Source organism: Piliocolobus tephrosceles, chromosome 21 (assembly GCF_002776525.5).
Source record: "Piliocolobus tephrosceles isolate RC106 chromosome 21, ASM277652v3, whole genome shotgun sequence".
Lineage (NCBI taxonomy): Eukaryota > Metazoa > Chordata > Mammalia > Primates > Cercopithecidae > Piliocolobus > Piliocolobus tephrosceles.
In genome coordinates, this window is record NC_045454.1 from 44,087,189 (window position 1) to 44,102,229 (window position 15,041).

Below are 15,041 nucleotides of genomic sequence, written 5' to 3' on the forward strand. Positions count from 1 at the left end.
GCACTGTATTAGTTATCATAAGTAATCTAGAGATGATTTAAAGTATATGGGAGGGTGGGGCACTGTGGCTCACGCCTATAATCCCAGTACTTTGGGAGGCCAAGGTGGGCAGATCACTTGAGGTCAGGAGTTCGAGACCAGCCTGGCCAACATGGCGAAACCTCGTCTGTACTAAAAATACAAAAATTAGCCGGGTGTGGTGGTGGACACCTGTAATCCCAGCTACTTGGGAGACTGAGGCAGAAGACTCACTTGAACCCAAGAGGCGGAGGTTGCAGTGAGCCAAGATCGCACCACTGTACTCTGGCCTGAGCAACAGAGCGAGACCCCATCTCAAAAAATAAAAATATAAATAAATATTTGGGAGGATATGCATAGGTTATATGCAAATACTACACCATGTTAGATCAGAAACTTGAGCATCCATGGATTTTAATATCCAAGGGAGACTCCAGAACGAATCCCCCCCAGATATCAAGGGATGACTGCAGTTCCTAGAAAATCCAAGAGATGGGTTGACTTGTAAAAGGAAAAACTGAGACCCAAAGCTGGTAAAGAATTTATCAAGATCATATGGGGTTTTAGTGGCAGAGATGGAACTAGAACTTGGAGCTCAGAATTTAGCAGCCCAGAACTGAGGTCTAACTCAGCAACTGAGCCCTGGGGCCACTTGTGGCTCTCTAAGGGTTGTTTGTGGTTTCCCCTCCCTCTTTCCTGTTTTCTTTTCTTTCCTTGCATTGTAAGGCTGGTGCTGAGCTGGACTCCACAGTCCCTCCCTGATGAGGAATGGGGCTTCCATCCCCTGACAAGGCAGGGTTGGACAGTAGGTAGAGAAATGGCCAACAGCCAAGTGCGGTGGCTCACACCTGTAATGCCAACACTTTGGGAGGCCAAGGCGGGAGGATCACTTGAACTTACAGTTCGAGACCAGCCTAGGCAATGTGACGAAACCCTGTCTCTACAAAAGAAAAAAAAAAAAGAAAGAAAGTTTTCAAAAATTAGCCGGGCATGGTGTTGTGGGCCTCTGGTCCCAGCTACTTGGGAAGCTGAGGTGGGAGGATCACCTGAGCCTGGGGAGGTCGAGGCTGCAGTGAACTGTGATCACACCACTGCACTCCAGCCTGGGCAATAGAGTGAGGCTCTGCCTCAAAAAAAGAGAGAGAGATTGACAGAAAGAGAGAGAGAAATGGCCTACCCTATCCTCCTAAATTAGAATATAATAAAATCTTAATGTCATAAGAGTAGTTGATTGAGTGAAACTAAGAGAAACAGCCAATATTGGCCATGGGATACTGACTTAGTGACTTAACCTCTCTAAGCCTCAGCTCCTCATCTATAAAATGGGTTCAAGGTTATCATCATATGCAGATGTCGTGAGAATTAAAATGGAAAGCTGTGTCTATAAGACATAAAATACCTGGTATAGGCTGGGCACGGTGGCACACACCTGACATCTCAGCACTTTGGGAGGCTGAGACAGGTGGATTGCTTGAGCCTAGGAGTTCAAGACCAGCCTCTGCAACAGAGTGAGACCTTGTCTCTACAAAAAATAAAAAATAAAAAAAAGGAAGCAGGAGGTTGCTTGAACCCAGGAGGTCAAGGTTGCAATGAGCTGTGACCGCACCACTACACTCCTGCCTGGATGATAGGAGTGACACCCTGTCTCAACAATAATAATAAGATTAAGATACTCAGCATATCAGCATAGTCTCCTGTGAAGACTTGGGGAGTCTTCCTGTGGTTTGCCCACCCTCTTTTTCAAGCCCAAAGACACCCCAGAGGAAGATGAAGCTACAGTTACTAGGAGACTCAGAGGCCAACAGAGGACAGAGAAGTTTAAAACTTTGAAAGGACAAAAAAAAAAAGGTGAGAAAAAGAAAAGATGAATCAAAGGAGAAGGTAGGAGGCTGCCTCACAAATTCCCCACCCATGTGGCCAGAGGGTAGCCCACAAGCTTTTCTTTTCCTCTAAGAGAGGAGCTGAAAATGACTGCAAACTCTCCAGTGGGTGTAAGATTTAACACTGAGGCAAAATGTAGCATTTGCGAGGCCAACACACATCTGGAGAAGTTGTTTAGGCATGTCGCTTACAGGGAAATAGTCATTTGTTTTCATTTACATGAGATACCAATTTTTCCTGCCAAAATTGGCAAAGATTTTTCTAAAATGATAAAACCTAATGCTAGTAAGGATGCAGTAAGATGGGCCCTTGTGTACCCAGAAAGTATACATTGCTTCCTGGCAAAGTAATTGAGAAATGTGAAATGAGCCAGGCATGAAGGCTCATGCCTGTAATTCCAGCACTTTGGGAGGCTGAGGTGAGAGGATCACTTGAAACCAGGAGTGGGAGACCAGACTGGGCAACATAGCAAGACCCCATCTCTCTAAAAAAAAAAGTTTAAGAAATACAAAACAAATTTGGACTCATACCTTGTTTGAAGAATGAGGGTATTATTTTTCTCCTACCTGGGTCACTGCTCCAGGCTTTTCTCTATTCCTTTTCTGACCTTAGTACCCCCTTAGCCGTCCTCAAACACACCACGCCAGCCACGTAGACCATTTTTTACTTCATGAAAGAATGGTCCCTCACCTCCACATAATGTTTCTTCTGCCTGAAGCATTCTTCCCTCACCTCTTCCCTAAGCCAAATCATATTTGTCCTTTAAGACACAGCTTAGATACTACCTCCTTCAGGAAGCCCACCAGATTGATTCCTCTCAGATAGGCCAGAAGCGCCTTCTAGGTTCCCAGGACCCAGTGGGATTCCACCATTGCTGCAGCAATCTATCTGGGTCTGCCCCTGTGTCCACAGATCTCTTGAATAGACAGTCGAATAAATACAAGAGTTGTGAGATATTTCGAGAAGGGGGTGTGCTCTCTGTGGTCCAGAAAGCGAAGTAAGGACCACAGAGAGGGGGATGAAGGTGCAGTTTGAACCAGCATCTGAAAGGATTTTGTAAGAATTCCAGCTCACTAACCAAGCAAGGTTGCCTTGATAGGTAATGAGCTGCCCATCACAGGAGGTGTGCAAGCAGGGAGACTACTTCTCCAGGTCCAGCTCTCTGCTTTCTCCACCCCTCCTGCCCAGACTCGGGGGGCCTGAGATGAAGGAGTTGCTTTCCTCCCCAGGCTGGCTTTCCTCTGACTCAAAAGTCTGCCCAAGGAGAACCAGGGACCCACAGAGGCTGTTCCCACGGCCCTGGGGAGCCCAGCCCAGGTTTCTCGGAAGGGCCACATTTTCATGGGGTTCAGGGAGCCCAGTGGAACCTCGGGGCCCTGCACTCTCAATCTGATGGAGCCCCTGCCTCATAAAAGCCCCCAGCGAAACCGATCTCTAAAACCGAGACGCTTCTGTGGGAACTCAGTTTTCAAGGGGAAAGTGAAAGGCACCCTGGGACCCGTGGCACACCCTCCCCCTCCCCCTGGCCCCTCCTGAGCCTCAGGAGAAGAGGCCGGAAGCCGCTGGTATCTCCTGTGCCCAGCCCACAAGCCCATCTAGGGTCCCACGTGCCAGGAACAGGCTGATGGGCAGGAAGTGGGGGGTGGGCAGGGGTGTCCAGAGCCAGTGAGGCCAAGGACCCAGTCCCTGCTGTGCCAATGACACACTTGGGCAAGTGACTCCTCTTCTCTTTCCTGAGCCTCAGTTCTTTCAACTGTCAAATGCGCACAGGTTTGCGGCAAAGGCTGAACAGGTAATCCGGTGCATACATTGTTCACCAACATAACAGATACTCAGTTCTTGGACACCCGAGCTCCAAGGGAGGCTCCCCAGGGCTCACGGGGTCCGATGTGACGTCAGGACTGCGTCATGCAATGGGGGCCGTGCAGTGGAAATTCAATTCCTGAAACTCACTCCCAGCGAAATTCATCTCAGGCTTGGAGCCCTCAGCCTCTGGCCCAGTGGGCCCCTCAGGTTCTGCCTTTTCCTCTCTGCAGGGCACTGGCCCTGGTCACCACACAGCCCCAAAGGAAGGAAGCTCAGAGGCATCCCGTGTCCATTCAAGGCCAAGCCCCAGTTCCCATTAAAACTCCAGCCAGGAGGGCCTCTCTTCCAGAGACACCTGAGTCCCTGCATTCCCCAGAGCAGGTGGCTGGACCCCACTCAGGCCAGCAAGTACCCCCCACAACACATGCACACACACCTTAACTCTATGCTGAGCCCATGAGATCGTGACTCCTGGCTGACTTCGCCCCAAACTCAGCACTCATGGGACATTTACCTCCCAACTCCCGCGAGCATCAAATACTCAACATGGCCAAAACCCAGCGAGTGATGTTCCCCACCACCAGCTCCCCCTCCACCTTCCCCTTCTCAGTTCATGGCAGTTCCATCTCCCACCGCCACCAGCCCTGCAAGTGCTCAGGCCCAAACCCCTACTTTTGTCCTCTGCTCCTTCTTTTTCTCTCACCCCCAAATCTGAGCCCAAGTCAGGAAACTACTGGCTTCACCTTCAAAAATTGTCATAGAGGCCAGGCACAGTGGATCATGCCTGTAATCCCAGCACTTTGGAAGGCCAAGACTAGAGGATCACTTAGGGCCAGGAGTTCAATGCCACTGCACTCCAGCCTGGGTGACAGAGCAAGACTCTGTCTCAATAAATAAATAAATAAATAAATAAATAAATAAATAAATAAAAATAAAAAATACACATATAGTATAACAACTATTTATACTAGTGTACATATAAATGTCTTAAATGAGCAACATAGCAAGACCTCATCTCTAAAAAAAAAAAAAAAAGCTAGACATGGTGACACATGCCTGTAGTCCCAGCTACTTGGGAGGCTGAGATTTGAGGATCACTTGAACCCAGGAGGTCAAAGTTGCAGTGAGCCATAATCTCACCACTGCACTCCAGCCCTGGCAACAAAGTGAGACCCTGTCTCAAAAAAAGAAAGAAAGAAAGAGAGAGAGAGAGTGTGCGCGCGCGGGTGAGAGAGAGAGAGAGAGAGAGAGAAAGAAGAAAGAAAAAAAAGAAAGAGAGAAAAAGAAAGAAGGAAGAAGGAAGGAAGGAAGGAAGGAAGGAAGGAAGGAAGGAAGGAAGGAAGAAGGAAGGAAGGAAGGAAGGAAGGAAGGAAAGAAAAGAAAAGAAAAGAAAAATTTAGGCCAGGTGCAGTGGCTCACACCTGTAATCCCAGCACTTTGGGAGGCAGACAGATCATGAGGTCGGGAATTCAAGACCAGCCTGGCCAACACAGTGAAACCCCATCTCTACTAAAAATACAAAAATTAGCTGGGTGTGGTGGCAGGCGCCTGTAATCCCAGCTACTCAGGAAGCTGAGGCAGGAGAATTGCTTGAACCCGGGAGGCAGAGGTTGCAGTGAGCCAAGATCATGCCACTGCACACCAGTCTGGCAACAGAGCGAGACTCCATCTCAAAAAAAAAAAAAGAAAGAAAGAAAAAAATGAAAGAAAGAAAAGGAAAATTGCATCTAAAATCCTTTCACCTGCCATCTTTCTTGGACTGTCCTCCTCACACAGCCGGACAACTGCAACCTCCCCTCCACACTCGCTCACTCCACTCCAGCCGCATGGCCGCCTCCCTGTTCCTCCAACACCCCAATGCAGTCCTGCCTCAGGGCCTTTGCACAGGCTGTTTCCTGTGCCAGGAATGCCGTTCCCCAGACACTCACATCGCTCCTCCCTCACCTCCTTTAGGTCTTTCTCCTCCAATGTCACCTCCTCAGCGGCCTCCCCGACCCCCAAGCTAAACAGCCACCCACACATTCACACACTTATACACTCACACACTCACACACACATACTCACTTTCTCTCCTCATTCTGCTTATTCCAGACACTTTCACTCCCCTCCTTTATTTTTTCACTTTTTTTTTTTTTTTTTTTTTTGAGACAGGGTCTTGCTCTGTCACCCAGGCCTGAGGGTAGTGATGCAATCATGGCTCATTGCAGCCTCAACCTCCTGTGTTCAAGCAATCCTCCCGTCTCAGCCTTCCAAGTAGCCGGGACTACAGGCATGAGCCACCACACCTGGCCAGTTTTTTAATTTTTATTTTGTAGAGACTGGGTCTTGCTATGTTGCCCAGGCTGCTCTCCAATTCCTGGCCTCAGTGGATCCTCCTGCCTCAGTTTCCCAAAGCACTGAGATTACAGGTGTGAGCCACCTCGCCTGGCCTATTTTACTGTATCTTTTTTTTGTTTGTTTTTTGAGACAGAATTTCACTCTGTCGCTCAGGCTGGAGTACAGTGGTGTGATCTCTGCTCACTGCAACCTCTGGGTTCAAGTGATTCTCCTGCCTCAGCCTCCAAGGTAGCTGGGATTACAGACGCACACCACCATGCCCGGTTAATTTTTGTATTTTTAGTAGAGACAAGGTTTCACCATGTTGGCCAGGCTGATCTCGAACTCCTGACCTCAAACGATCCACCCTCCTTGGCCTCCTGAAGTGTTGGGATTACAGGCATGAGCCACTGTGCCCTGGTTTCTTATTTTTTATTGACAAATAATAATTGCAGATATTTGTGCAGTATGATGTGAGGCTTTGATGTACGTGTACCATGTGGAATGATTAAACCAGGCTCATTAACAAACCCATCATCTCATACACTTATTGAAATCAGTATGAAGAGGTACCAGCGCTCCAGGTACTATTCACAATAGCACAGATTTGGAAGCAACTTAAGTGACCATGGATGGATGAAGTGATAAAGAAAATGTGGTATAAGCCTGGGCGAAACCCATCTCTACAAAAAATACGAAAACTAGCCAGGCGTGGTGGTGCATGCCTGTAGTTCCAACTACTTGGGAGGCTGAGGTGGGAGGATTGCTTGAACCCAGGAAGTCGAGGCTGCAGTGAGCTATGATTGCACCACTGCACTGCAGCCTGGGTGACAGAGCAAAACAAAGGAAGAAAGCAAAAAAACAACAAAAGGAGAGAGAGAGAAGGGAACGGAAAAAGGAAGAAAGAAGGGAGGGAGGGAGGGAAGGAAGGACGGAGGGAGGGAGGGAGGAAGGAAGGAGGGAGGGAGCTAGGCGGAGGGAAGGGAGGGAGGGAAGGAGGAAGAAGGGAAGGGAAGGCAAAGGGAAAGGGAAAGGCAAAGGGAAATGGAGGGAAAGAAAGCAAGAAAGGAGGGAGGGAAGGAAGGAGGGCAGGTGCGGTGGCTCACGCCTGTAATCCCAGCACTTTGGGAGGTGAGGAGGGCGGGTAACCTGAGGTCAAGAGATCAAGACCAGCCTGGCCAATATGGTGAAACCCTGTCTCTACTAAAAATACAAAAAAATTAACCAGGCATGGTGGCGGGTACCTGTAATCCCAGCTACTAGGGAGGCTGAGGCAAGAGAATCGCTTGAACCCGGGAGGTGGAGGTTGCAGTGAGCCGAGATTGCAGCAACGAACTCCAGCCTGGGCAACAAGAGTGAAACTCCATCTCAAAAAATAAAAAAATAAAAAAGGGAGGGAAGGAGGGAAAGAAGGAAAGGAAGGAAAGAAGGAAGGAAGGAAGGAAGGAAGGAAGGAAGGAAGGAAGGAAGGAAGGAAGGAAGGAAGGAAGGAAGGAAGGAGGGAGGGAGGGAGGGAAGGAAGGAAATGTGATATGTATATGTAATTCAATACTACTTAGCCTTGAAAAGCAAGGAAAATCCTGTCATCTGAGACACGGATTAACTTCCTTACTTTATCATTAGCGATGGTGTATTTGCTTGGTGTATGTCTCTGCCGAACACCAGCCCCCGAGAACAGAGACCGTTCCCCCTCTATGTCCCCAGTACCCAGAACAGCACCTGACACACAGTAGGTGCTTAATAACTGTTTGTTGAATGAGTGGAGACAATGTTGTTTAATTCTCACAACACCCCTGGGAGGCCCCACATCTCTTTTTCCCCTGGAGGCCCGGAGAGGTGCACCAACTTGCCCAGGGTCACACAGCTGGGTTTGCTGCCTGGGCAGCTGGAGCCCAGAGCCTACCCTGCCAAGCCTGAGATGTGGCCTGAACTGTGAGCAGGTCCCAAAAGCACCTTTGATGCCAAGACGCAGCTCCTCTGGGACCTCCTTCGGGGCAGTGGCCGGTATTGTAGGTCAGGACTGGGGGCTCATGAGGCCCCAGGGCCTCAGTCGCCCTTCTGTGAAATGGGCCCAGGAGTTCACTGAAAAAAGTGTCTTCCGGCCCTTGGAGCCCTCCCCCCGCCACCCTAGAGGTGGCCGTCCCTCCCCCATCTCCGAAACTATGCTGAAAACAGGGAAATTCTTCCCAAGCCTGGAATATACCATGGGCTCCTGGAAACAGGCCAGAGCCTCATCCCTGGGGACTCAGAGGGCACGAACTGGAGCCTGTGACCCCTCTGGGTCCCCAAAATACCTGCTGGCGTCATCCAAGTCCTTTCTGAGTCCCTCACACTGCCTAAGCTAAGCACTTTACAGACACTATCTGCTGGAGGGATCTTTTTACCATGCAAATCAGATTATGCCACTTTTCTGCTTAAAACCTTTAACAGATCAAGACTGCGCTCCCTTCCCCCACCTACAGGGCCTGGGAGATCCAGATGGAGCATATCCTGGCCCTACTCCAGCCACACTGGCCTTCCCGCCATTCCGAGTCACCACAGGGCCTCAGCACCTGCAGCCCCAGCGCCTGCAACGCTCTCCCTCCCTTCCCCTAGTTCCCTTATCCCCCTCATCTGATCACAAATTCTCTGGGACGCCCTCTCCAACCTACCAGACTAAGCCAGGTGCCTCTGCTTCTGACTGCAAGTGCTTCTGCTTCTCAGCATTTAGTATTGTTGTGATTTTACAGGTATTTGTGTGATTATTTGATTAATGTCTCTTTCTTTTAAAAAAAATTTTTTTTTTTGAGAAGGAGTCTCACTCTGTCAACCAGGCTGGAGTGCAGTGGTGCGATCTCAGCTCACCGCCATCTCCGCCTTCTCAGATGAAGTGATTCTCCTGCCTCAGCCTCCCAAGTAGCTGGGATCACAGGTGCACACCACCACACCCAGCTCATTTTTTGTATTTTCAGTAGAGACAGGGTTTTACCACGTTGGCCAGGCTGGTCTCGAACTCCTGACCTCAGGTGATCCACCCACCTTGGCCTCCCAAAGTGCTTGGATTACAGGCATGAGGCACCACACCTGGCCTTTAAACTTTTTTAGAGAGAGGGTCTTGCTCTGTCACCCAGGCTGGAGTGCAGTGGTGCAATCATAGCTCACTGCAGCCTCGACCTCCTGGGCTCAAACAATCCTCCCACCTCAGCCTCCTGAACAGCTGGGAGTACAGGCATGAGCCACTGCGCCCAGCAACTAACGTCTCTCTTTCTTTCACGACGCCACTGCCTGTCTTTCTTCCCCGTGGTGTATCCTCACTGTGGGGACTGGCATATAGTAGGTGCTTGATAAATACTTGTTGAATGAATGAATGAATTGAATCCTCTCATCACCCCAGATTCCGATTTGATAGATGAGGAGAATGAAGCTTGTTCACTTAGGATCACACCAGAAATCCTCACTTGTCCTGTGCAGATCCCACCCCAGACCCGTCAGGCAGCCTCCCACTCCCCAGCCCACTTCCAACTTTAGGACAATGGTTCTTAACCCAGGGGAAATTTGTCAATGTCTGGAGATATTTTTTGTTATCCCGACCTGGGGGGTGCTACAGGCACCTGGTGGGTAGAGACCAGGGCCGCTGCTAAATATCCCACAATGCACAACACAGCCCCCCAAGACAAAAGACTGCCTGGACCCAAATGTCAATAGGGCGTGGTGGAGAACCCCTGCTGTAGGGGAAGTGCCCATAGCTGAGCCTGTTAGGAAGATGTGCACCCCAAATAGGCTTGGGACCAGGAGCTCCTGGCTCAGAAGTGGTGGTTGTAACACCAAATCACCCTGCTACCTCTCGATCATTCTGTGTTAGGCACGCAGGCCTCCTCGCTCTTCCTCCAACAGACCGGGCACTGCCCTGCCTCAGGGCCTTTGCACACACCGGCTGTGCCCTCCACCTGGAATGCTCCCGCCAGGTATCTGCATGGCTGGTCCTCTCTTCCAATGCCTGTAACCGTCTCTGTTCTCCTCCCTCACCAGGGAGAATCGCTGCACTCACCCAATACCCCCAGTCCTGCCAAACCCACCAAGCCCCTCAGCCTCAGCCTGGAAGTTTGGGGAACAACGTCGGAATGGGGTGTGGTCTCTGAGACCCAAACATCGAGTTCTTTAGGCTCATGTGAACCAGTGATTCCCACCCCCAGGGCCGATCACAGGTGGTGGGGAACATGAGGGGTGTCCTGCCTCCTCTGCCCCTCTGAGCAGGTCTGAGAGCCCCCCAGAAACCTGCTGCAGTTAGATGCTGGCCTCATGGTAATTATTCCAATGATTCCTCAACAAATCTTTGAATGAAAGCACGGTGTGGAGGGACAGAGATGGAGAGAGATTTACAGTGAGAGAGGACTGTCACTCACCCACTAACTACAATCCCACACACAGCAATCAGGCTCCAGCAGACGACAGCTGGAGGTCTGTGTCCCTAACTTGCCTGCAACAAATATTCCCAATCCCTTAACAACTGTAATTTGCAGCAGTCACGCTCCCACAACCATCCACCTTAAAGCAACAGGACCCCGCAGCAGCCAAAGTCGCCAACGACCCCCTGCAGACAAAAGCAATCGCCAGGCGGGGCGCAGTGGCTCACATCTGTAATCCCAGCACTTTGGGAGGCCGAGACGGGTGGATCACGAGGTCAGGAGATCAAGACTATCCTGGCCAACATGATGAAACCCCGTCTCTACTAAAAATACAAAAAAAAAAACATGAGCTGGGTGTGGTGGCGTGTGACTGTAGTCCCAGCTACTCTTGAGGCTGAGGCAGGAGAATTGCTTGAACCACGGAGTCAGAGGTTACAGGGAGCCGAGATCACACCACTGCACTCCAGCCTGGGGACAGAGTGAGACTCCATCTCGAAAATACATAAATACATAAATACATAAATAAGCAATCGCCAATCTCCACAGATTTAGACCTCCCACCCGGGCGAAAACCGCCCCCCTCCACAAAACCACCCCAAACAGGCACAGGAACGAGACTCCTTTCAACAGCAGAGCCCCCAGAATACTGCACCCCAAATTTTTACAACAACTGGATCCCCTCAATAGTCGAACGCCAACCACGGACAACCCCCTCAGCATGGCGACTGGACCCACCTAACCACCAGATTCACAGAGCCCAGCTGGACCCCCACCTCCCCTACAGCAGATCCCAAGAATAACGACCCCTACAGCGGCACGACAGCCAGACCCTCCCTGGGCCACCAGGCATCATCTTTGGAGACCTCCAGACCCGCCTTCGTTCCCTCCTACACACACACAGGTGTCGCCACCCATAGGGGCCCAGGATTAGCTGCTCTGCAGAGGTGCAAGGAGGCCATGCTCTTCCATTCACCTAGCACAGGCCTGGGCGCCCCAGGGAAACACCGGGCAGCCGCAGCTGTGCTGTGTGGGGAGCAGGGCCAGGGGCGGGGGCTGCACCCATAGAAGTAAAAAGGCAGGACAAGAGGTTGGAGCCAGGTAGGAAAACAAGCGGGGAGAAGGGGAGCTTCAGACAGAAGATGGGCTGCAGGAGAAGGCGGGCTTCAGAGAGAAGGTGGGCTTCAGGGAGGAGGTGTGCTGTGGAAGGAGGTGGGCTGCAGGGAGGAGGTGGGCTGCAGGAGAAGGCGGGCTTCAGAGAGAAGGTGGGCTTCGAGGAGAAGGTGTGCTGTGGAAGGAGGTGGGCTGTGGAAGAAGGTGGGCTTCAGGGAGGAGGTGGGCTTCAGGGAGGAGGTGGGCTTCAGGGAGGAGGTGGTTTGTGGGAGAAGGTGGGCTTCAGGGAGGAGGTGGGCTTTAGGGAGGAGGTGGGCTGTGGGAGGAGGTGGGCTGCAGGAGCAGGCGGGCTGTGGGGAGAAGGTGGGCTGCAGGGAGAACACTGGCTTTGTGCAGAAGGTGGGCTGTGGGGAGAAGGAGACTCAGGAGGGCCGTCTCGGATGGAGGCCGCATGGGGGTCTGCAGCCTGATGCTCCCTCCTCCTTCCTGGGCAGTGCCTGGTGCTCCCCCTTAGGGAACGGGGCACAGGAGCCGATGAGCGAGAGGAGAACCTCAGAGAGGGTAGAGCCTGTTCTCCCCACCCTGAGAGCAGGGCTTGGATGGGGCAGCAGAGACAGGGACAGGCAGAGACACAGAGAGAGAGACAGAGATTCAAACAGAGACAGAGACCCCCCTGAACCACAGACCCAGGGAGAGAGAAGGCCAGAGCTACAGAGACATGGGGAGACAGAGAGAGAAAGAGACAGAGCAGGGAGAGCTCCAAGACAGTGAACAAGACCCAGAGAAAGACAGCGCTGGAGAGAAAGGACAGAGTTAAGTGGGTGGAGGGGACAGAGATGGGGAGACAAAGTCAGAGAGAGGGCCTGAGATAGGCAGGGGGCAGCGGCTGGGTGCGGGGTCCCTGAGTATCTTCTAGCCCCCTGAATGGGCCAGCTCAGCTGGTCATCCACCTGCATGCCGTCCTCACCTGCTCTGGACGCTGTCTCCCCGGTGAGTCCCACGTGAGCCTCATCAGCCGTGTGGAACTTCCCTCGGTGAAGGTAGTCACCAGCGCTTCCGTAAAGGTGACACCCAGGCCCCCAGCCTGCAGCTTGTGGCTTTCCCTCCAGGGGTGTCCCCGCACCTGTGTCTGCCAAGGGAGCAGGTGCTGTGGGCTGCCCCAGACTCAGGGACATCACTGGAGAGCAAACAGCCCCACCAGGAGAGTATGGGGGGAGGGAGACCTGCTTGTCCAGCCCCCGGGAGCCCAGCAAGTGGGGTCTGAGCTGGCCACAGCTAGAGTCTCTCATTCCAACCCCCTAAGACCCTTCTAGAAAGATCCAGGGGCAAAGGGGAGGAGGCTCTGTCCTTCCTTACATCTGAGGACACTCTCCTGCTCAAACACCCTCTATGGCTCCCCATTGCCTTTCAGATTTTCTAATTCCTGGCCCTGAACTATTCTTGGACAAAGCCTCTCTGTCCAGCCTCTGCATCGGGGGAAACTGAGGCATGGAGTGATTAAGTGGTATGCCCCCAGGAAGAAGTGGAGCTAAGTACTACATGAGTTTTCTAATGAAAGGACATTCCAGGCAGAGGGGGCCGCAAAGGCCCAGAGGTAAGAGTCATCAGGAACCTGTCCCGGGAACCCAACAGGAAGTGGAGGAAGGTGGTCAGAACTGCTGATAGGAAAAGTTGTGCAAGTGGCTGCGGGGTTGACTGGACTCCACTGGCAGAGCGGCAGCCTTGCGATGAGGCAGGAGGCCGAGCCACGCTGCAGATTGGAAGAGAAGACGTGAGGTGCGACCCTGAGGCGGGGCTGGAGTTGAGATTCACCCTGCGGAGTCGCTGAGCGAGCCTAGGCTTGGGAACAGCGGCGCCTGGTGGGCGCTGCGTGGAACTTCACCCCCCTTCATTGGTTGATTCAACAGATGTTTCTTTCTTTTTCTTTTTTTCTTTTTTTTCTTTTTTATTCTTCTCTTTTTTTAATAAATATTTTTGAGGCAGGACTCGCTGTCTCTGTCACCCAGGCTGGAGTGCAGTGGTGCCAACACAGCTCACTGCAGCCTCAACTTCCTGGGCTCAAGGGATCTTCCCACATAAGCCTCCCTAGTAACTGGGATTACAGATGCATGCCGCAACGCCTGGCTCATTTTCTGGTTTGTAGAGATGGGGTCTCACCATGTTGCCGAGGCTGGTGTCGAACTCCTGGGCTCAAACAATCCTCCCACCTTGGCCTCCCAAAGTGCTGAGATTATAGGCATGTGTCACCATGGCCAGCCATAAATTTTTTTTAATTTCAATAGCTTTTGGGGTAAAAGTCGTTTTTGTTTTTTGTTTGTTTGTTTGTTTTCAGATGGAGTTTCGCTCTTGTTGCCCAGGCTGGAGTGCAATGGGACGACCTCAGCTCACTGCAACCTCTACCACCCAGGTTCAAGCTATTCTCCTGCCTCAGCCTCCGGATTAGCTGGGACTACAGGCACCTGCCACCAGGCGCAGCTAATTTTTTTGTGTTTTTAGTAGAAACGGGGTTTCACCACGCTGGCCAGGCTGGTCTCAAACCCCTGACCTCAGGTGATCCACCTGCTTTGACCTCCTAAAGAGCTGGGATTACAAGCGTGAGCCACCGTGCCTGGCCTGGTTTTGATTACATGGATGAATTGTTTAGCAGTGAAGTCTGAGATTTTGGTGCTCCCGTCACCTGGAAATGTACACTGTACCCCATATGTAACCTTTTATCCCTCATCCCCCTCCCAACCTTTCCCACCCCAAGGGCCTGAAGTCCATTATATCATTCTATGTGTTTGCATCCTCATAGCTTAGCTCCCACTTACAAGTCAGAACACATGATATTTGGTTTTCCATTCCAGAATTACTTCACTTAGAATAATGGCCCCTAGCTCCATCCAAATTGCTGCAAAAGACATTATTTCATTCTTTTCATGGCTGAATAATATTCCATGATGTATATATACCACGTTTTCTTTATCCACTCATTGATTGATAGGCACACCGGTTAGTTCCGTATCTTTGCAATTGCGAGTTGTGCTGCACAAAACATATGCGTGCAGGTGAACATTTATCTCGAGCAGTGTTCCTAGTGTATTTGACACTAGCTGGGATCATTTTTCAATTTCTCCTCTCTAGGAAATAGACTCATCTTCAGCAATAATCATGAAATAAAATAATAACCATGAAATAAATGCAGGCCAGGTGCAGTAGCTCACGCCTGTAATCCCAGCACTTTGGGAGGCCGAGGCGGGCAGATCAACTGAGATCAGGAGTTCGAGACCAGCCTGGCCAACATGGTGAAACCCTGTCTCTACTAAAAATGCAAAAATTAGCTGGGTGTGGTGGTGCATGCCTATAATCCCAGCTACTTGGGAGGCTGAGGCAGGAGAATCACTTGAACCCAAGAGGCAGAAGTTGCAGTGAGCCAAGATCATGCCATTGCACTCCAGCCTGGGCAACAAGAGCAAAACTCTGTCAAGAAGCAAGAAAAAGAGAGAGAGAGAGAAAGAAAGAGAGAGAGAGGAAGGAAGGAAGGAA

The 15,041-nt window shown here is 51.2% G+C and overlaps 1 protein-coding gene across 4 annotated transcripts in view; it reads right to left on the reverse strand.

Moving 5' to 3' along the window:
• The window catches only part of LOC111530288 (nuclear factor interleukin-3-regulated protein), a 49,737-nt gene that overhangs the window by 10,203 nt on the left and 24,493 nt on the right, over positions 1-15,041 (reverse strand). The window contains exon 2 of one of the 4 annotated variants that reach the window (XM_026455564.2): positions 12,484-12,645. The exons of 2 other annotated variants lie outside the window; for them this stretch is intronic. In XM_026455564.2, coding sequence (XP_026311349.1) covers positions 12,484-12,645 — 162 coding nt within the window. Of the gene's footprint in view, positions 1-12,483; positions 13,495-15,041 lie in introns of those variants that run through there. One more of the 4 variants, XM_026455565.2, reaches the window with a different exon arrangement.